This window comes from Phocoena phocoena, chromosome 3, assembly GCF_963924675.1.
Source record: "Phocoena phocoena chromosome 3, mPhoPho1.1, whole genome shotgun sequence".
In the NCBI taxonomy this organism is placed as follows: Eukaryota; Metazoa; Chordata; class Mammalia; order Artiodactyla; family Phocoenidae; genus Phocoena; species Phocoena phocoena.
The window spans coordinates 30,206,369-30,228,332 of NC_089221.1; the positions used below are offsets into that span (position 1 = coordinate 30,206,369).

A 21,964-nucleotide genomic window follows, 5' to 3' on the forward strand; every position below is an offset into this window, starting at 1 on the left:
TTTTTTTTAATTTTTAAAAATCGACTTCACAATCTATTTCCTTCTTAAGAAAGGTGGACTAAAAGTGCAAGTTATATTCTCAAGGCAATGAGAATTTTCTAGTTCCTAAAAATGATGAGGCAGGAGGGGGTGTGGGGGACATTTAGCCTCCTTTAAAATTGAGGCATCTGTCCGCACAGCAACTTATCTTTTGAAATTACCAAACTTCAAGTGTGCATTTATACTCTTGGTCTTAAAATGCTTTTTACTTGAGTAGTTTAGCAAAGATCCTGGCATCTTTGTGCTTCTTACCTTTTTGAATCTTTGCAACACAGACGGTGAGCTAAATTAGATTTGCTATAATAGAGTTTAAACTGCTAAAATAGAGGCATGTTTCAGCTTGTGTTTTGAGTAAGTTTAGACAAGGTTAGAGAATTATAGTATTTTTTTTCTCTATACTTGATTGCGTTCCGGGTCTTCCCAAGAAATGCCAGTTATTTCCCCAATTCTAAAAAGAGGGGCTCTTTCATCATAACAGTTGTACAACCAGGCAAAAGAGCACACTCTCGTGTTTCCTTAAGGGGAGGAAACCTGCCATTATGTGAGATAATTAACTTTAGCCTCAGAAAAGTCTTCTTTGAAACGTTCTAATCAAGACTTCAAGCTTTCTGAGTGTTGTGTGCGCTTTATTCTTCAATTCTTCCTGGTCCCGGTTTTGCATTTCTAATGAAAGTGAACTGACAAAGCTGGAAAAGTGGTCTAAGGAGCAAAACAAAGCCAGCAAGCATGCTTCTGGTGCGCCAAGATTAATCAATATTCCAGAAACCTCGGCTTTCCCCCCTCCTTCCCTGTGGTGTTTTCATTTTTCCCCACTCCCCCTTTCCCGGGCACAGACTCCGCCCCTTTTCTTAAGTTGCCCCGATAGTAATTTGCAGTTTCAGAGCACATGCACGCCTTGCTCGCTGCGTTTTGTTGCTCCGCTGTACCTGCTGGGAATTCACCTTGTCATTGCCTGGGGTATCTTCCACCCGTTACAAAATCAGAAAAGGTAAGTCTGACGTCCTGTATTCCTGCTGGGCTACATTTCTCGTTCCATTTCTCTGCCAGTGTATTTTGTTTCCCGAGCAGAGGAGTAGCGAGAGTAAAAGCTAGCCATTTTGGTAGATAAAGTCCATGTTAGTAATTTAATGCATTGAGCGTGTGGTGTCTATTTACGCCGTGTCCTCTCTTAATCTGGAGTTGAGTCATTCAGGGTGGATGGGGGACAGATTGTGGTTCGAGCTCTAGGAAAGAATCAAGGCTGAGCTGGTCTGTTTTAAAGTGACTGGTAAAGGGAATCAGAGATTAGTAGGAGAGAAAAAAATTTGGTCTCTCGTGTCTCCTCTTCTTCACTTCTTCCTAAACTTTTAATCTGCTGTGAAGTCTTGAGCGAGTTGTACGTCTTATTATCACTGACCCCAGCCCGCAATTTTATTTAAAAGTCAAAACTGTTAAGACTAGTCTTTTTTTCTGCACCTGGATTTGCCAAAAGCTTCCGAGGAGTCTCTTTCTTTCTAGCTACCTCCTACACGGACGCACACACTGGCTTTTCGCGTTGCCAGATACACACGTCCACAGGCACGACTTGATTGTTTACTTGGATTTATCACGGGAAAGGTTACGGATTAGAAATCTTGTAAAACAGCAGGAGGAATCCCTTGATCTTTCAAAACAGCTGATTTCCACCAAGGAGAGATTTACTTAGACATATCTGAATAACCTAGGAGCACTTTAAAGAAACTAGAAACCGCACGCTGTAACGTTTGGAATGAAAATTGAATTAATCTCCTCATCTATTCTAGAAATCCTAAATTTTAAAATACTGAGAAGTGGGTGATAGTTTCCTCAGAAGACGCCAGCATGTTTGCCACAAAGACAAATGCTACTTTGTACTTCTACTTGGGACCAAAATGAAGATGAATTATGATTTCAGATGATTTATAAACGTGCCCAGTGCACTTAGCTTATTTTATGAAAAAAAAAAAAAAAGTTACCACGTGAAAGGGTCAAATGTATTTCCCAGGGCCTGTGGGTACTTGTGTTCTTTTCATAAGCATATTTACTAGTTGATATTATCGTGGTTTTTTTCTTAATGCAGAAGGTAGTTACTTTATTATATATAACAGCAACCTCTGACTGTGAAATCTCAGTATCTTAATTCATTTCATTGACCTGGTTATGCCTTTGCCATGTATACAACATGAGCCATTAAGTATAATTACTGAGCGTTTCCTGTGCGTTTAATTCAATTGGACATTTATTGAGGGCGAACATTGTGCAAAGTACTTGGCTAGGTTCTGGGGGATCGGGTGGGGGTAACGGTGCTCAGTCACACCCAGCTCTGATGAGCCCTTTTATAGCTTCACTGGAGAGGGAAGGACAAATGTTTAAAAATGTAACACAAGTACCTGCTCATATATTCTGGATTTATGCACATGCCCCACACGTGGTCCAGTAAAATATGCACATTCTAGCCTTGAGATCTGGCATTGCCACTCTCCAGCCCTTGATTCCTACTGAGATTATGCAGTTTGCCAACAGCTTCCCCTGGTGTCGGGCAGCCCTGATTTCTCACCCCTGGAGGCTGTAATTCTTGTCTCTTTCTCTCTCGTCTAGTTGTGTTCTTGAACACCAAAGAGGACTGGCTCTCTGGGGCTGATTCCGTGACATTGAAGTTCAAAGAAGAGACACTCTGCAGAAGTAAAACATGACTAAAAGCAATGGAGAAGAGGCCAGGATGGGAGGCAGGATGGAGAGATTCCAGCAAGGGGTCCGTAAACGCACACTCTTGGCCAAGAAGAAAGTGCAGAACATCACAAAAGAAGATGTTAAAAGTTACCTGTTTCGGAATGCTTTTGTGCTGCTTACTGTCACTGCAGTCATTGTGGGTAAGTCATTTGATAACAAGCGAAAAAAAGAAAGCACAACTAGATCTTGTTTCTCGGGGGCATCTGACTGCCTGGGAATATTATCAGATGAACTGATTGTAGGTGTTCAAAAGGATAGCCCAGGCTTTCCTCTGAATTTGAAGATTCTTTTTCTGCTTTAAATGACAGTCTGTTGGCACATTTGGAACAACATGTGGTAAAACATGTGGGAATCTGAAAGAGTCTCATTAGGCATTATGCAAATCAATTGATTGTGTGAAGAAGGGAAATAAATCAAATGTTTCTCCATCTCATGTAAGGATAAAAGAGGATAATTTAATCTTAAGACCTGAGCAGTTAAGTAACAATAGAAACAAGCAAGTGCTCTAGATTTGGCCAAAATGTGATCATTATGCAATGTCACTTTCACTTAAAACTAATGTACACTATTGGTATACCCAGAATGAGACGCAGGTCCCTAATAGTAATTATATTCTAACTGGTGCTGACTTGCAGCTGAATATCAACACAGACATAGAGGCCGAATCTTTTCTGTTTATACACTGTCTCGTCCAGTGACTGGGAAAGGTAAATTAGGGGAAATGTAAACACAGATCCCTCATTCATTGTCTCTAAGTGTCTGCCATAAATAGCTAAACCTTTTTTGAAACATTTCAGTCTCTTACTAATTTAGCATTGTTGACAGCAATCTGTACAAATAAAACATTATTGTTTTGTTTGATTTATTGGTATCTGAGATTATAGTTCATTATAATTAGCAATTATATCTGCTACTTGTAGGTAGCATTAATCTTCCTTTAAAATATAGCTGAAAAACCTACTTACTCAGAATTTTTGAACCAATATAGAAACCCTTAGGCTGGTAAACAGATAAGCCAATGTCATGTTGTAAAAAATGCTATAACTTAAATTTCTACTAATCTGCCACCAAAAAAAGGCTTTAATCTCTACCTTGGAGTTTGCCAAGATCACCGTCAAATATAAGAGGTAATGACAATAAAAACTTAGAAAATTCTATAGCATGTAAATATAATTATAACTTTATCTCCAAAAATAGGATTCTTAGATTGCAGACAAATAGGAATATAGCAGAAGAGTAGTTTGTCACAAGACTTTAGATATATTCCATTTCAACATCTTTGGCTCCTTTTAGTAATTGTTGGTGATTAATGACTCTTCAATTAATTCCAGAGATGTTCAAAAAGAAAGTTTCCTGATTGACTCAGAGAAGTAATGGCTTCCTTTAGGTCTCCAGGTTTGAATATCTTCCCGGAAGAAGTATTTCAGTGCTGTATCATTGTCTTGGAAGTTGATGTAAAATACAGTATTCTCATCTCGGTTTTTTTCTTTGAATTACAGTCGTTGTCAAGCCAAGTAATAGCTGTGTAATAATAATTGTGAGCGATTATACAGCACTATTCCAGCTACTTCCTAGGTGTTTTGCTTATATTAGCTCACTTAATCCTTAAACAAGCTTATGAAGGCAGTGGGTAGGTACGATTACTCTGATCCTCATTTCATAGTGGAGACTAAGCACGGAAAGATCAAGCAGCTTGCCCAAAGTCACGCAGCTAGTAAATGCTAGAGGTGAAAGTCAAACTCAGGCTGTCTAGTGCCAGAGGCCATTCTCTTAACCACTCTGCCATCCCAGCTCAGTGCTCTCCTGACTAGCTGACATCTTGTGAGAGTTGCCAGGAAGAAAAATGCTGCCATGTCTTGGTAGAGGCCGATTACCAAGCAATGCTACACGCATTCACATAGCTTTGTCATTTTGCTACACGATTTACTCAGTTAAACTCAGCAGAAAACGTATAATTCTCCTACAAATGATTAAGCTGCATTCCTCTTTCATTTAACAAATACCCATTTATTTTGCAACCCTATACGTATAATAATAGAGCTCAGTGATACTGGAGTATGTTTGGAAAAGATGCAGAAACATTGATTCAAAATGGTGTTCTAAACACAAGAGTTCCATTTCTGGGACAGAAATGTTTCAGGTGAAGAACACAGAAATGGAAAGTGATAAAACCTGAACGTGGAAATCAGATCAATGGGGAAGGAAGTTCTTAAGTGATTACAAAGAAATAACATCTCTGATAGAAGGAAGATAGTGGCAGGATTTAAGAGTCCATTTTCTCTATGAGTTCTGGGATCATTTCCTAGCCCAAAGAGGACTTTCCCTAAGATTTGTGAGAATTGTGATGAGTTGGCTGAGCTGGGGTAGATAACTTGGCAGGATGCCCTCAGGGTTGGCTTTACTAATGGAAACTGAGGAGGTAGAAGTAACAAGAAGAAGGCACTAACAAAGAAACAAATAAAGAGGTCTCATTGACAGTCAGACCACTGAGTCTACACCAAAGACTTGGAATCGCAACTTAGTAGCAAACAGATTTAGGAGAGAAGGAAGAAGCCTTCAGCTATCTCTTGGTGCCTCTTCCACTGAGGGCCCAGTGAAAACAAAGGCTCATTTAGCTTGCCACTGGGTACCATGTCTACACCAACCCTAAAAGAAATAATAGGAAAAGGACATGTCTGGGACATCAACTCTCAAATTTATTTGCTGCAGCACAAGGAAAGACTGGAAAGATGCTAGGAAGGAAGAAGAAAAGAGTTATTTTCTCCAAAGATGAAATGACAAGAAAGAACTATAGCTATTACTTGGTTTTCTTTTTTAATTTTAATTTATTTATTTTAAAATTTATTTAGGCTGCATCGGGTCTTAGTTGTGGCATGCATGATCTTCGTTGTGGTGCGTGGGCTTCTTTTTAGTTGTGGCGTGTGGGCTCTAGAGCACGCAGGCTTAGTTGCCCTGTGGCCTGTGGGATCTTAGTTCCCCGACCAGGGATCAAACCCATGTCCCCTGCACTGAAAGGTGAAATCTTAACCACTGGACTGCCAAGGAAGTCCCAATTACTTTGTTTTCAAATTCTTAGGTTTTGATCACTTTTACTAAAAAAGACTGGGAAAATCTACGTAGTGGGGTGAATTTTTTGTTCAGTCTGTTTTCTTTCATCGTTTTGAAATAAAATAAATGTGCATTTAGTGTGTGGAAATAGAAGCTAGAAATACAGAGGAGGAGTAGAGACATGTTGAATCCATATATTCAAAAAAAGTAGGGAATTGTAGATATTTCACTACCAATTCCTCTACAAACACAGGCATAGAACCACATGTGCAATGTGATGTCATTTCTATGCAATGACATTTCTAATGTCATTTCTAAGCCATGTCAAAGTCTGAAAGTGCCAGGCTGCAAAGCCCATGTAACGGGAGCAGGCTAGCAACTTGAAAGAAGGCAGTGGTAAGTGCTAAGTCCCTTTAAGATAGTTCATCATTAAAGCATTTGATGAAGTGTCTTCCAGGGCTATAGCAGGCAGCTGTCTGACAAAAAACACTGAGAAGAGTGGTCACTGTCTTTCTTCCTCCGGGAAGCACTTTCTACTTCATACTGTGGTCAGTTGTGTCAGAGGGACCTCAGACATCTCCCTGAAAGAAAGAAAAATCCTTTGTCATGTTCAAGTCACAGAATGTCACTCATCTATTATCTGCTAAATAAATACATTTTTTTTTTTTAAAGATTCAATGCTATTCAGCAACTTAACAAATATTGTATGCTGTGTATCTGGCTCTATGCTATACAATGTGGCATCTCTGCCCTCAGGTGGTTTAGTAGGAGAGATGGATGAAAAATGAGATGGCAAAGGAATATATGGGGTTCAGAGGTAGTAGTAGAGAAATTCGTAATATTTTTTGAAATTAGACCACATTGTATATACAGTTCTATATCGTATATGGTGTCTTTCTGTGTTGGTACTTTAGACGTTCTACTTTGTTATTAACAACCACATGTGGAACCATAGATGTGCCACGTGGTAACATTTTTAAAGTGTGGCTTTTGATGATCTGAATTCATATGCCGGCCGCACTTAATCACCGTGTGATCCTAAAGAAGGTGTTTACCTGTTCTGAAGTCTCAGTTTCCTCATCTATCGTTACATGTATAATATATATTGTGGACACTTATGTGGTGCCAAGCAGTGTTGTAAGTGTTGTTGGTATGTTAGCTTTATTTAATCCTCACAACAAGCCAGGGAGGGAGGTATTTTTATTCTCATTTTATAGATGAGGAAACCGAAGCTCAGATACTTATCCCACAGTTGATGCATTTTGACCGGGATTTAAATCCACCATTTTGGCTCCAAGTTCATACTCTTACCCACCACAGCGTTCTGGATGCTTAGTCCCTCCTCTCAGGAAATGTCCATTCTTGTTTTATTACACCAATTAGCTAAGGATGTGCACTGACACATCAATAGGAGGGGTGGAAAGGAGAGACTGAATTGAGAGTTCAGAACAAGGGTCACTCCTGAGTCCTGGTGGCTGATTGCATGTGAGTTGACAGAGAAGGTGGATTGCAGGTCGATGGTCTGATTTCTGGCTTGGGTGACCGAGTGGCGTTGGTACCATCAGTCATGGTGGAACACAGGAAGAAGACGGGGGAAGTAATAATGTCAGTTTTGGATGTGTTGAGTTTGAGATGCGGGCTGCAGTGGAGATACAGTGTAAGAGGCTCAGCATAGATAAAGATTTGGAAGGTAGCCTTACCATCTCCAGACTGAACGAAGACAGGCTCTGTCTTTGAAGGTAAATGGATAACGATCAATGCATCGGGTTATCCTACTGCATAAGCTACTCTGTAAGTGAGTCTATTCTGGGAGCAGTATTAACTCTAGGGCCCTTCTTTATAACTAGAAGCAATAATCTCCCAGAAATGCTGTAGTGGTATCCTGAGCCTTGGACATGTCATACAACATCCAGCCGAGTCAGTTAGTTCAGCCAAACAGGTTCATTAATGTAGTGAGCTATCAGCTGCTGTCTGGACCCAGCTAGCCAACCGCTTGAGTTAGTGGCCCCCATGCTGACACCTTTCAGCTTACTAAGAGAAGGCCATCTCCACCCAGGCTGAACAACAAGAATCCAAAGAATGGTGAACAGATTTCTGGGTTCAGATTTCCAGTTTCTTCAACACTTCCTGGAAAAGAGAAGGAGCTTCCAGAAGCTCGGGGCAGCCCCTCCCCTGGTGTTACCAGAGCCCAGCTAGTCACTGTCACTCACAGAGACTCCCTGGGCAGAGGGCTGGGCTGGAGGGTGAGCTAGGAAGCAGTGGATCCATAATGCCCTGCTCTGGAGAAGTGACATAGGGATAGAAAAATTGTTGGGGACAGCAATAGCAAATAGCCGACTAGCATTAGATCCCAGCCCTCCCTCCCACCGTCTCCAAAAGCATTCCAGAGAGCTGCCTCCTGTCCTGGGGATAGAGTCCAGGACTGAATAGGGGAGTAGATCAGAGCCACGGATTCTGGAGTCAGAAGCTTAGGTTGATGTCCCATTTCTGGAACTGATCCTCTGTTTCTTCATGTGTAAAATGGAATAATTATAACACCTCTCTGCCAAGATTCTATCCCAGTTCTGCCACTTACGACCATGTAACCTTAAATAATGTCCTTAAATGCTTGGCAGGCAAAGTGTCCAAAGAAACCGTCAGCCCTTCGTCTTTGGCTTCCATCTGTGCTAGGGCATCAAGTGAAAATACACGCGGGTTTGAGGATGCTGCTTGGCCAGAGGACTGAGAGCCAAGGGTGAGGGAGGACCGGGTGTGGGAAGGGGAGAAGACGGTCACCTGCTTTAGGTCTGGAAGTGTCTTCTATTTCCTTGGCTAGAGGAGGGAGCCAAGAGAGTCGTAGGAAGAGACTTAATAGTTGTAAACGGCTTTGAGAGGCAGAGATGAAAGCCTCAGTGTAAGTGACACCGTCATTATCTGTCCCTTACCTACCTGGCCTCTTGAGCCAAGCAGAAAGTAATCCCCAGGCAGCTGTTATCACAACACAGACTGCTCAATGGAGGGAGTGATGTCTCAGGAAAATGGGAAGTTGCTGAGAAAATGGTTTCAATAAATGTTGTAACATACTCAATAGTGCATGTTTGTTCGTACCACTCAGGACCCATCAGAGTTCACCACCTCCCTGGTTTCTCCTTTTCTCCAGCATTTTGGTGTCTACTGTTCATTAATTGTCGCCCCCATCAGAGTGGAGCCAAGCAAGATGAGGGGTTCTGGAAACTTGGAGAAAATGTTGCTGGTTTCTAACAGAGTTGGTAAAGGTTATTTTGAAGTAGGGAGTAGAAGGCTTAATGTTGTTCTAAGATTGTCTCTGGATTTTATTTTGCTCTATTTTCTTCCTGTTAATTCAGATAATGAGAAAACTGAGCAGGCAATTTCAAATTTGTTTCTTTTTCAAGTAGGTAATCAAATAAGTATGTGTGTTCAGGACAATTACCTGCAATAATAATATCTTCCATTGTGGCTGTGTTACAGTTTACAGAGTGCTTTCCCATTGCCCTCTATAGCAATGTAAGTCCATGGCCAGTTCATCCCCCCTTCTGATTAGTATCTGTGAATGTCTGGAGCACAGCTGAGAAAGCGCTGAGAGTCTAAAGGTCCTGCTTACAGACACAGCTCTGCCGTCAGCTCCCTTTATGATTTAAGACAAATCTCTGGACCTCATATTTCCTCACCAGCAAAATACATTTAGACTAATGTCTGCCTCCAACTCCAAAATTTACATTTACATTTGGACTAATGTCTGCCTCCAACTCTATCATTTAAAGTCTAATTTGTCTTCCTCTAAAGCTGAAAATACGGAATAAGACGCATGAGGGTTTTCTTTTCAGCCCATGATGCTGTACCATTGCAAGGACCTTTTTCCTGAACTCGTGATCTCCCAACTCATTCTAGCCAGTCTCTCAAATCTATGAAGCGGCTGCCTTCTCTTGCTTTGAATTCTTGACTGTCAAGTTCTTGCCTCTGGGTGTGGTGGCCAATGTTTCCTAAGCAATGTTTGAGGATACAACTGAGGCACACCTCTGCAGAGCCACTCCTGCCCTTCCATCTTCTGTATAAATCAGGGGATGAAAATTGCAGGCCTTTGTTTTTGCTGTAGAGTAAACAAGGTTGTGAAGAGCCTACGCTATTTGGAAGAGGCAACTGGAATTTAAGCACCGTCTTTTCCAAGCTTTACATTCCAGGTGTTAAGAGTTCTTGATATTTATGGAACACTGGGGTGCCATCATTCACCAAGTATTTGGTCTGACAGCAAACACACAGAGCACTTCAGGGCACACACTTTAGCCATTGTGCTCACCGAGGATAAAAATTATGAGTTTTATGTCAAGCTTCAGTGCTATCAAAATGACCCAGAGCTTATTCCCTAGACCAAGAATATTCCCATCACTAGACCCAATCAAAAATGCACTCAAGGGCTTCCCTGGTGGCGCAGTGGTTAAGAATCCACCTGCCAATTCAGGGGACGCGGGTTCGAGCCCTGGTCCGGGAAGATCCCACATGCCACGGAGCAACTAAGCCCATGAGCCACAACTACTGAGCCTGCGCTCTAGAGCCGGTGAGCCACAACTACTGAAGCCCGTGTGCCTAGAGCCCGTGCTCTGCAACAAGAGAAGCCACCACAATGAGAAGCCCGCCCAGCGCAACAAAGAGTAGCCCCCGCTCCCCGCAACTAGAGAAAAGTCGATGCACAGCAACGAAGACCCAATGCAGCCAAAAAAAAAAAAAAAAAATGCACTCAAGTGGTTTTGAAACCAAAAAGAGAAGAATAAAACCCCCAAGGCTAGATAAAGGAAGATATACCCTGGCTGAATTAAGTCAATGTCGGGGAAAGGCACTCCTTTTTTTCCTCTGTGTATCTTATCAAAGAGTTGAAGGTAAATTTAGGAGCAGCGAGTTGAAAGGTACACTTAAGTTTTGAATTTCAAGACTGAGTCCCTGTCTCCTGAGAGGACAACTTTATTCTTCTTGTCCCCAAAGAGATTTCTCCAGTTCTCCAGCAATGATTCCAGGTCACAAAATGCTGTTGCTTCTCAGAGAGAAAACAGTGGGCTATTAGTGAGAGACTTTCTATTCAAAATCTTGTAAGATGAAGCTCATTTGTTCCTAATGAGAGTAGAGATGGACAATTACTGCCCTTCTCACCCTGAAAAGATGGCCTCTTCTTTTAGACACATTGCATCACTGGAAATTCCATTTTTGAAGCAAGAAAGGCAAAACCCCAGAGATCCATGTGCTTGCTGCTCTCTTCAGCGTGTTGATGAATGTGAAGGTAAAGGCATCAAGAAGGAAATGATGAGTCTTTGAAGAGACTGCCTATGACCCAAGTTGTTTTCTTTTCTTTTTTCTTATTTATTTACTTTTGTCTTAGATTTGCTTTTTTAAGGCAAATGAAGTAGTCTTGTGCATAAAGCTGCAACTCAATAAACTTGCCAGGGCTTTGTAAGTTCTGGCATCAGGATGCTTTCCACAACGTGACAGATGAGGAAAGAGCATACCTTTGCTGAGTGGTTTACAATGTGAGTTTTCAGCTCTGGTATACTTGTAACTCTGGCTAATTGGGTGAAGCAGTACACGAGCCTATAACGACTGAGTTCAAAGTTTTTTCAGATTCACTTCCTTGTCTCCAGAAAAAAATCCTTTTGGTCAGAAAGTGATCCCCTCAACTATAAATCTGAGCACGCTAGTGTCCCCCCTCTCCATGACCCAAATTAAGGAAACTCATTGTTAAAGCAAATTAAAGCAGATTGAGGACCAAGCAACCCAGACCCAGAGTGAGTTTTTAGAAAGATTCAGGCATTTAGCAGAAAAGATGTAAAATAAAATTCAGTCAGATTTTGTTTTTAATTGTGGGCCATTTTTGTGTGTGTATTTATTTTGTTATTTTACTTATGAAATAAATAAATCTACATTGCCCCAAATCAAAAAGAACAAAAATGAAATGAAATGAAAGTGTCACACCCACACAGATCCCCCAGGGGTCCAATTTGTTTTGTTATCAGTTTCTTCTGTGACTTTAGAGTTATTTTATCAGCATAAAAATAAATTCATATTTATTTAATTTTGTTTTTTTTTTTTGCCTTTTACAAATTGTGCCATAGTATATATAGCTCACTTCATACTTTGCTTTTTTCACTTTACAGTATCCCTTGGATGTCATTCCTTACTAGCTCATAAAGAACCACCTCATCCTCTCCAGGCTGCATTGTATGGGTGAACCATACTTTATTTAAGCAGTTCCCCATTGATGGGACACTTAGGTTGTTTCCAACCCTTTGATATCATTTTTCACATGGTATAATGAATAATCTGGGATTAAAGTTATTTCACCCTGGTAAAGGATATCTGTGGGATACATCCCTAAAAGTGCAATTGCTGAGACTAAGGGTATACCCATTTGTGATTTTGTATAGCTAATTTATACCCCATAGAGGTTGGAGTCATTTACTCTTCCAAATTGTGAGATTTAAAAGAGTTTGCCCCAGTGGGGCTGCTGCCACAGGTAGAGATGAGTGGACTTTGAAGTTTGTGTGGGCTGGCAAGCATATGACAGACAAGCAAAGGCACAGGGAGAACTTGGAAATTTTAAAATATATTTCATTTCCAGTTTCTACTCACAACTGTATATATTACCCAGAAAGGAAGTCAACAGATTCTGGTGATTTCAGTTACTATTTCTAAAATAGATTTTTTTTTAATGACAATGGATTGGACATTTAAAGACCCGTAGGATTATTTATAAATTATATTACCGTTTCACATAGTCTATGTTAGTGCAGTTTTAAGAAGAAAGCACCAGGCTTTTAAGAACTCCAAGGTTCTTCCGGTTCAGTTGTCTCTCAGTGTTGCACGCCATGCAGATTTGAGTCTGCATCTGTACCGTGCCTGGTCATCAGTCACCCACGGCTGGTTATCTGGGCACCACTGGTGGAACAAGGCTGGAACAGGTATTTCCCACCTCCAGCAACAGGAAATACCAAAGGACAAAAGAATGAGCCAAGCCAGGGCCTCTGAAGGATGTGGGAACAGAGGAGTGGGGGAGGGTTGAAAGGTTGGCTCAAACACAGAGTAGCTTCTCACCAGGAAATGCCTGGAAGTTTGAGCTGAAACAAAAAGCCAGGGACCAGCAGACCTCTTGGGCAGGTAAATTCTCCATTTTGCCCTTGGCTTCTTTATAAAAATGAGTTAATGGAACTTTACATCCAGCAGCTTCATCAGGCTGGCGTGAGACAGGCTTTTAACTTCTCCAAATTGGGCCACGATCTAGCCAAGTTCTGAAATAGAAACTTTTATTTGATCTCTCAAATAATTATTGAGTACCTGCCATAATAACCGTAATGGCCAAATTGATAAAGCATTTTATGACTTACTACAAGCTTTCGTAGGCATTCTCAAGGACTTCAGAATTCATTAGAAGAAACAAGATGAATGCATATAAAACAGCTAAGATAATGCTCAGAATATGTAGCAGAGAATATTAAAGTTCAAGAAGGTCATAGATACTGCCTTTCTGATCTGTTTCTCCCATTATTCAGATTAAGAAGCGGGCAGGGAGGGCAAAGAGATTGTGACTTGAAGATATTAGCTGCGGAAATAGGCAGATCTAAGTTTAAAACCCCATTTTGCCAACGTCAGTTACTGGCCACGTAATCCTGGACAGTTGGCTTATTTTTTCTAGGACTCAGTCTCTTCATCTATAAGATGGTGATATTAAGTCCTGTAGGTGTGCTATGAAGATTCAGTCATTTAAGTGAAGTATCTACTAGCGTAATTTACTGGCAGCATCAGGCCCAGAACCCTCATCTCTGACTCCCAGACTATGATCTTTCTACAGCATCACACCTGCTGTCTTTCATACCCCAAAAAACCTGTCTAGTGAGAGAATTAGGAATCGAGAGCTATCACTCCTAGTTTGTGAATCTAGAAACCTAAGCATATGAGAAATCATAGTTCAGACAAGAACCAGTTTCCCACATCACGAGAGAAATCAGAGTTTGGAGTGCAGTAGGGAGTCGGTGCAACTAAGCAGTTCCTCTGCTCCTGGGGGAGCAGCTGGGGGCCAGGCCCAGAGACTGCAGGTCAGACAAAGCCCTTAGCATCCCATGCAGCTCACTTGGTGTGGTGGAAACTGTGACCTTGCTTTTAACCAATAGAATACGGCAAAGGCAATGGATGCCACTCCTGTGATTTTATTACATCATACATTAGATTGTTGTGAACTTGAGGCAAAGTAGTGCTGGTTTTTTGTTTGTGTGTTTGGTTTTTTACTACAAAAAGGAAAAGACCCTAGCTGGGAAAGAATAGTATTTTGTCACATAAAACCAGTGGTGTGCTATCAACAAAAATATTTGATACTATTATATCTTTGAGCCATCTTGCATTCAAGCAGACAGCATGGTCTCCTTTCTGGTTGAAGATCTGCAGGCCAAGCTTTTTCCCAGTAGGAGTTTGAATGGGCTTTGACTGGTTTGCAATGTAAATGCTAGAAGAGCTAGTTAGCTCACCTTGGGTGGTGGGCCTTTGGTAGTTTTCTTACAGCTGGCCTCAGAATGTGAGATCTTCCTCTCAAAATCAATGCCAATATCACTTTTAGATTCTCTTTTGACATCTGAGCTCTTTGGGGGCCATCGTCTCTTTTCCTGGAGAATTTTGCATTGTGAATAATAACTCTAGAAGGCTTTGGTCTGCCAATCTGTTCATGACAGAGTTTGGAGATAGGGCGGGAACGTTAGTAAAACTTTACTATTTCAAACGCCAACATCCACCAAAAGTTAAAGTGGGTGATTTGGTCTAAAGTTTACTTCAGATTGTGCTTCATTCTTTTACTCTTAAATATTTTCTGGCTTCTTAATATTTTCAATAATTTTTTTCAGATTAGATATGAACCAAATTCTTAAAACAGGTCTTTAGCTTTAACTTGTGAATGTCTGGCCTTCAAAAGTGAACCAGCGGGGCTTCCCTGGTGGCACAGTGGTTGAGAATCCGCCTGCTGATGTAGGAGACACGGTTCGTGCCCCGGTCCGGGAAGATCCCACATGCCGCGGAGCGGCTGGGCCCGTGAGCCATGGCCGCTGAGCCTGCGCATCCGGAGCCTGTGCTCCGCAACGAAAGAGGCCACAACAGTGAGAGGCCCACGTAGCGCAAAAAAAAAAAAAAAAAGTGAACCAGGTATGTGTTCTTTCTGAGGCTCCAGGGTGCACATTGTGTCTTAGTTTAGAAAGTGAAGTGACATTTAATCTTCCAAAGAAGTATTTGTTGTATAGACTCCCCAGGGAGAAACAGTGAACCCCTGAAGGACTCTTTTTCTTGAGTATTTTTTCTCTCTCTTTTTTTTGCGGTACATGGGCCTCTCACTGCTGTGGCCTCTCCCGTTGCGGAACACAGGCTCCGGACGCGCAGGCTCAGCGGCCATGGCTCACGGGTTCAGCCGCTCCGCGGCACGTGGGATCCTCCCGGACCGGGGCACGAACCCGCGTCCCCTGCATCGGCAGGCGGACTCTCAACCACTGCACCACCAGGGAAGCCCCAGAAAAAGTATTTTTAAAAAATGCATCTTTGTTTGTAGCATTCAACAAGGACGGTTAATTTTGATCACGGTAAACATTTTTGTTAAGATATTTCCTAGATTCTAGAAATCTTGTTAAAATACCAAAATAAGAATACTATGAGATTGTTGGCTGAGAACGAGGAATTCTGATATTGCTCGTGACATCTATGTATTACATAATGCCACCAAGATGCCAACTTTGCAAAGTTTGCTTCGGATCTAACAAATCCTGTTAGGAAGTTCTTCTGGTTTTTATGGTTATTTTTGCAGAGTAATCAATAATAAAGGATCTGTTCTTTTGCACTAAAAATCTGGTAGCCATAAAAGTTTTTATTAGTTCTGGGAATATCAATCAATGGGCTTAAATAAGTGCCCACTAATGGAACTCAGCTCTGCAGAGGCAGTGAGTTGCTTTACTGAAGGGAAGCAGGCTTCCCTCCACCCTTCTCCCTCTAACTGGTCGAAAGGGCAGAGTGGAGAGGGCTCTGAGAAGTCTATGTATCAGGCTGTGAGAACTTGTTTTCAGGGAAGACTCATGAGAAACCTGAACTGCTTACCCAGAAAAGCCATCTTTGCATATGCAGAGCATCTCCTCTTAACTTGATGCTGAGAGCTGGCTGACCTCAGCACACTGGCTTCACCTCTAACGCTGCCTGTCCCAGCAGAAAGCTGAAGGAAAAAATGGCTTTTGTTTATTCATTTAACAAAGGAACTGAAAAAAAGCTAGATGTGGACTTCATTAAGTAAAATCAACAAAATCTTTCCTCAACTTAAGCTCTATATTTAGTTAACCTAATTCAAAAGAGAATGAAAATGTAGATAAAATGTTGTGTCCTAACTTAGGCTCTTTAAATTCGTACCATGTCTACTGAAAGGCCATGAGTACAGCATAGTGGGTGAGGGTCTGGGCCCTGGAGCGGGGTATGAAGCCCACCTCAGCCACTCAGCTGACCTTGAGAAGAGCTCGACCTCTCTCTACGCTGACTATGGCTCCGACCTATACAGGTTTGTGGTTTTGGCAGTTTACCTACTTTGTCAGTGACTGGTTCTCCATCTGTGAGATATGGGTAGTACCAGTCCTGGCTTCCATGGCATCTGTGCTTGTGAGAACTTGGCATCTTGCATGTGCTGAAGACTGTTAGCTGTTGTCATTAAGCATGAGAACCTGAAGGATGTTTTCATTTAATGTCTTTCCCACCTTTGTTACTGATGGTTTCCAAGGATTAAAATGTGTGCACTGGAGGGAAAAGGCAGGCTACTTTAATTAATAAATTCTATATACATTTAGTTAAATCATTCCATGAAAAGGGACTTGGTGTAACCATTTTAAACAGTGACTTGATACTAATAACCATATTGTGGAATCCTCAAAAAGTAAGTGGACCTGTGGAAGGTTCCGAAGGTGCCTCTGGGACATCTCTAGCAGATCCAGGGTTAGTACTCAAGTGCTTCTACAATTTGGGGGGTTAGAGATGCTGAAGACCCAGAGGCCAGGTGCATTTGAGAACTGTCTTCAAGCAAGCTAGTAGATAGAGCACTGGCTTTTGTTTGGAAGCCCCCGGGTCAACCACTTACTAGCTGTGTAACCTTGAGCCAGTTAACTAACTCCTGAGCTTCAGCGTATTCATCTTTAAGATAGATATGATAATACCTACCTCATAAAGTTGTGATGAGGATCACACCACCATTAACACATAGTAAGAGCCCAATAAAAACTGCCCTTCCCCACATAATCTCTCCTAAGAGTAGAAATGGCTCACTTGATAAACCCAGAGACAGTAAATAAACCAAAGCACAGTCAGGGACAAAACGGATTCAAAGTGTATTTGCAATGTGCTATCACTCTAAACAACTCCTCTCTTCAAAGCACTTGACTTAAAACTATCCCTTATAAATAAATGATGTCATCTTTCTGCAGTTCCTACTATAAAAAAGAGCTTTTAGAAAATGTGGTTTCTGTATTGGAGACGGTAAAGAAACAGAGACATTCTAGGGTAGATGCCAGGACTAACACTTCCAAGCAAGACCATCTTGACTGGAAGGAGACAGATGAAAAATTTCACCACCTCTTGAGACTTTGCCTTCTTGACTGTCTTTCTGTTGCTCTGTATCATTAGTAGAGCATTAGTAGAGCAGCTATCTTACCAATTTTTTCTGAATTATAATTTAAATGGGTATTTCTGGACTAGGCAGGATCCTACCGACCCTTGAAAATATTGTTGTACATGAGTAAATACATTTCTAAAACTGTATTTAGAAAGGATCTTGTAAAACCAAACTTGTTCTTAAATTGTTATTTGAAGGATATCTAAAATTCCTACTCGCTTGGTATGGTCAAATTCCAGAAGACCAAAATGAGTTTCTTGGGCTTACTGTGCATATTTTTTGTTTTAATTGAATGACAAACGTTTAAATGCATGTAAATAAAAGTCACAAAACATAACCAATGCCAGTGAAAATACATTTGATTGGAAGTAAACTTTATAATATTTATTTTATTCCTTGCATGCTTATTATAAGATAAAGCACAGATTTTAGTAACTTGACCTTTATATGAACAAGTAGGAAAGAACCAGATATAACCAGAGCTTTTTATAATTCCTATGTGCTGTTAATACTGTTGTATTGAATAATGCACACTGAAAATTGAAATTAAATACCTTACCCCAAACAGAGTTCCAGGGAGATTAAAGATTTAAGATTTTAAAACCAAGCAAACTATCGAAAAAGGAAAAGTGTATTGAAGATTTCTCAAACTTGGGAGGGTGAGGGAAATTAAAGTTTATAACTCTTGAAGAAATCACTTAATAAAAAAGATGTGTAGACATTATTTGTAGAACACCTGTATATTTTAAGTAATAATATATGGCAAGCAAATTAGAAAAAAACTATAGCAAATATTATTTTAAACATAGGCAAAGGGTAATTATCTCTATTATATAAAGAATCTATACCAAATATACACACACATACATAAACTCTTAAACTATCAGGATTTAGTAAATGACTGGTGAAATACAATTAGGAGGAATGGTCATTAGATGTTAAGTAAATTCAAAAGAAAACAAATATACAGACTATTTACTCATTCAAAAATTCTGCTTCTTTTAACAAGTTTTTATGATAATATTCCATTCCTAGAGGTATGGGAAATAAAGTCTTCTCATTCACTAATGGGGTATTAAACTGCTGGGCCAATCCATTGGGAAAGCAATTTGATAACATGAATTGAGGTAGTCATATGCTTTTTTTTTTTTTTCTTCCAGTTTTATTGAGGTGTAATTGACATACAGCACTGTATAAGTTTAAGATGTACAGCATGGGAATTCCCTGGCAGCCCAGTGGTTAGGACTCTGAGCTTTCACTGCTGAGGGTCCGGGTTCAATCCCTGGTCTGGGAACAAAGATCCCGCAAGTCTTGCAGCTCGGCTAAAAAAAAATCGACAACAACACACACACACACACACACACACACACACACACACACACAAAGATGTACTGCGTAATGATTTGACTTGCATACATCATGAAATGATTATCACAAAAAGCTTAGTGAAAGTCCATCGACCAGGGATTGAACCCATGCCCCCTGCAGTGGAAACACGGAGCCCTAACCACTGGACCACCAGGGAATGCCCAACAACTTTCATATACAACGTACAGCAGTGTTAATTCGTCATGTTGTCCATTACATCCCTAGTACTTATTTGTCTTATAACTGGAAGTTTATACCTTTTGACTGCCTTATCCAATTCCTTTCCCCACACACACCCCCTCTTGTAACCACAGTTCTGATCTCTATGAGTTTGTTTGCTTGTTTTTGAAGTATAATTGACCTACAACACTATGTTAGTTCCTGGTGTACAACATAGTGATTCCATGTCTCTATACATTCCCAAGTGATCTTCATGATAAGTCTAGTTACCATTTGTCATTCTACAAAGATATTACATAATTATTGACTATATTCCCCACACTGTACATTTCATACCCATGACTCATTTATTCTGTAACTGCAAGTTTATACCTCTTAATCTCCCTCACCTATTTCTCTCCTCCCCGCAGCTGGTAACCAGATTCTTTAATGCACTGGTTCCCTTTCCCTGAACTACACTAAACAAAATACCTCTAGGTAAAAACCAGCCTTCGTATATTCATAATGGTGTTTTTCATAAAAGTAAAAACTGCGAAACAACCAAGTGTTCAACAACAAAAATGGTAGTAAGTAAATTTTGATACAATCACTGGATCTGCTATCATGAGGCTTAAAAGTGATGTTTATGGTGACTATATATGGAAAAGTATAGTCTGCGTGATCCCTGTGTATTTAACTCTGTAAGAGAACATTCTGGAAAGAAGCTCAGGGAAGCACTAACAGTAGTTGTCTTTGCTCTACTGAAGAGACAGGAAGTATGAAAAGTAGTCAAGAATGTGAGGTCTGAGTCCAAACTGCCTGGGTTTAAATCCCAGCTCTGCCACTTGAATGGACGGCTATTTGACTTTGATATGGAAGAGCTGTTGAAATTGGGCATGTTTTAACTTCACTATGATTAGATTTCTCCATCAGTAAATTGGTGGTAAATTAGTACCTATGTCTTGGGAGTTTTGTGAGGATTAAATATATGGATACTAATACAGGTAAAGCACTAACAACAATGCCTGGCAAATAGAGAGAGCTCAGTCAGTATTAGCTATTTGCTATTTAAATGGTAGAACCAATAAAGGCAGGCTTTGGCTTCCTCTTTTCTACATTTTCCAAATCAACTTTTTTCTCCCGAACATATTACTGTTACATTGGGAAAAAGCAATAAATATTTTTCTGAAGGTCTTGAAAACAGGGTCAGCTGGATTTTCTAGTCATGTAGATTCAACTTGTAATTGCGATATCACGGTATGTAATCAAAGAATGGATACTTCATGTTGTTGGAGTCCAAGAATTGAAATTGGAGTTACAGTAACAATTGAAATGAACTTTGTGTCTCATTTCATAAGAAGTTAAGATGGTTCAGTTTCCTTAAAGGACTGCTTGCTTCCTTTGGAAAAACTTGTGTCTACACAGTATTCTCTCTCCTCCCCCAACCTCTAGCCTCTAGACTACTCAGTACTTCTCTATAACTCACATGGTTTAGTAAAATTTTTGAAAATATTTACAATAATGGAATAAGAAAATCTGGGGGGGGGGCAAAGAAAGTTTATTAGGAAAAGGGGAGAAGGAGAAAAATTATTCAATACATCTGTTAATTTCTGAACATTTCCAAAGGTACCAAGCATAATTTGATATACCTATAGAGTTATCATTTAAATATTTTTTAAAGTTCCAGGAGCAGAATCAAATTAAGGGGAAAATTGCTTTCTCTTTCCCTTATTATCCCCTAAGTTTTCAGGGAAAACTTTTGGAAAAAGTCTCTGCTAATTTTGTTGTCTTCTTTTGCCAGCAACTAGCAAGTCTGTACAATATAGTTGCCAAGGCAATATCGGGACCATGTAGACAGAAAGTGTGGTGTGTAGACAGGGAGATGATGAAAATGGATTAACAGTGTGCACAAGAGGAGGTTTTTTTCATTGTAAAAGATAAAATTACACTGCCCTTTATAAGTGGTTATGCCAGCCGTTCTAACATCTGTTGTTACAAAAGAACTTCATTATAATAAGCCTCTTTTATTGTTTTCCTATATTGCCTTGTGTGTGGATACGTGATTTATTTCCTAGATATGCCCCAATCCATGTCCTGGGCCATGTCAAAATTGGTTCCCCTGCATGCAAGTTAGACAGAGAAATTTTTCATTTGCTAAGACCAGGAGCATTTTTTTCTCTAAGTTCTACTCGAAGCCCTGAATTCAGCCAGACCCTTCCAGACTATGATTGAAAAGATAGGCACACCCCTTGCTCCAAAGTGGCACAAATATTTGCTGCTTAAATAAATCGAGTCTCCTTAGACAGGAGTGATGATCAGCCAAATGCTTGCTTATTTTTCTACAATTGCTACAGTTTCGAAAAAGACTCAACTTTTCTTCTTTGTCTTGTTTTTGTTTTTTCTCCTGCAGGTACAATCCTTGGATTTACCCTCCGACCATACAAAATGAGCTACCGGGAAGTCAAATACTTCTCCTTTCCCGGGGAACTTCTGATGCGGATGTTACAGATGCTGGTGTTACCACTAATCATCTCCAGTCTTGTCACAGGTACCCTATGCAGTTTTGTTTTGTTTTTTTCATGTGTGCTTATTGCAAAAGATCGCTTAGAAAAACAAACGCTTTAGGTTTCTGCTGGATGCATGCTCTGTTCTAGAAAATAAAAGTCCCTTCAAAATGATGGAAAGGAGGCTTTAGTAATGCATGAATGATTATAACTCTCGTATTTTACCAATCACAAGAGGAAACGGATTTGAACCGCCATGTAATCTGGTCTGCCTCACTACAAAAGAGGCGCACTGCTAAACACTACACAACCAGCCTTCTCTGCCCACAGCGATGTAGTTGACAACAGCGTACAACAGGTCTGTTTTCTCACCCTCTTATCCCACCCAGATAACATCTGGTTGGACAGCCTATTAGCTATTGATGCAAGAATGCTTGTTCTCAGAGCCACCACGACTTGAGCGGGAGCCTTC

General features: G+C 40.5%; 1 protein-coding gene across 4 annotated transcripts in view; it reads left to right on the plus strand.

The window, feature by feature from the left end:
• The first annotated feature begins 900 nt into the window (after positions 1-900).
• Positions 901-21,964, plus strand: part of SLC1A3 (solute carrier family 1 member 3) — a 74,197-nt gene continuing 53,133 nt past the window's right edge. For 3 of the 4 annotated variants that reach the window (XM_065874161.1, XM_065874162.1, XM_065874164.1), the window contains exons 1-3: positions 901-1,027; positions 2,635-2,906; positions 21,399-21,536. In XM_065874161.1, coding sequence (XP_065730233.1) covers positions 2,726-2,906; positions 21,399-21,536 — 319 coding nt within the window. In that variant the 5' untranslated portion in view covers positions 901-1,027; positions 2,635-2,725. The remainder of the gene's footprint in view (positions 1,028-2,634; positions 2,907-21,398; positions 21,537-21,964) is intronic. The other variant, XM_065874163.1, reaches the window with a different exon arrangement.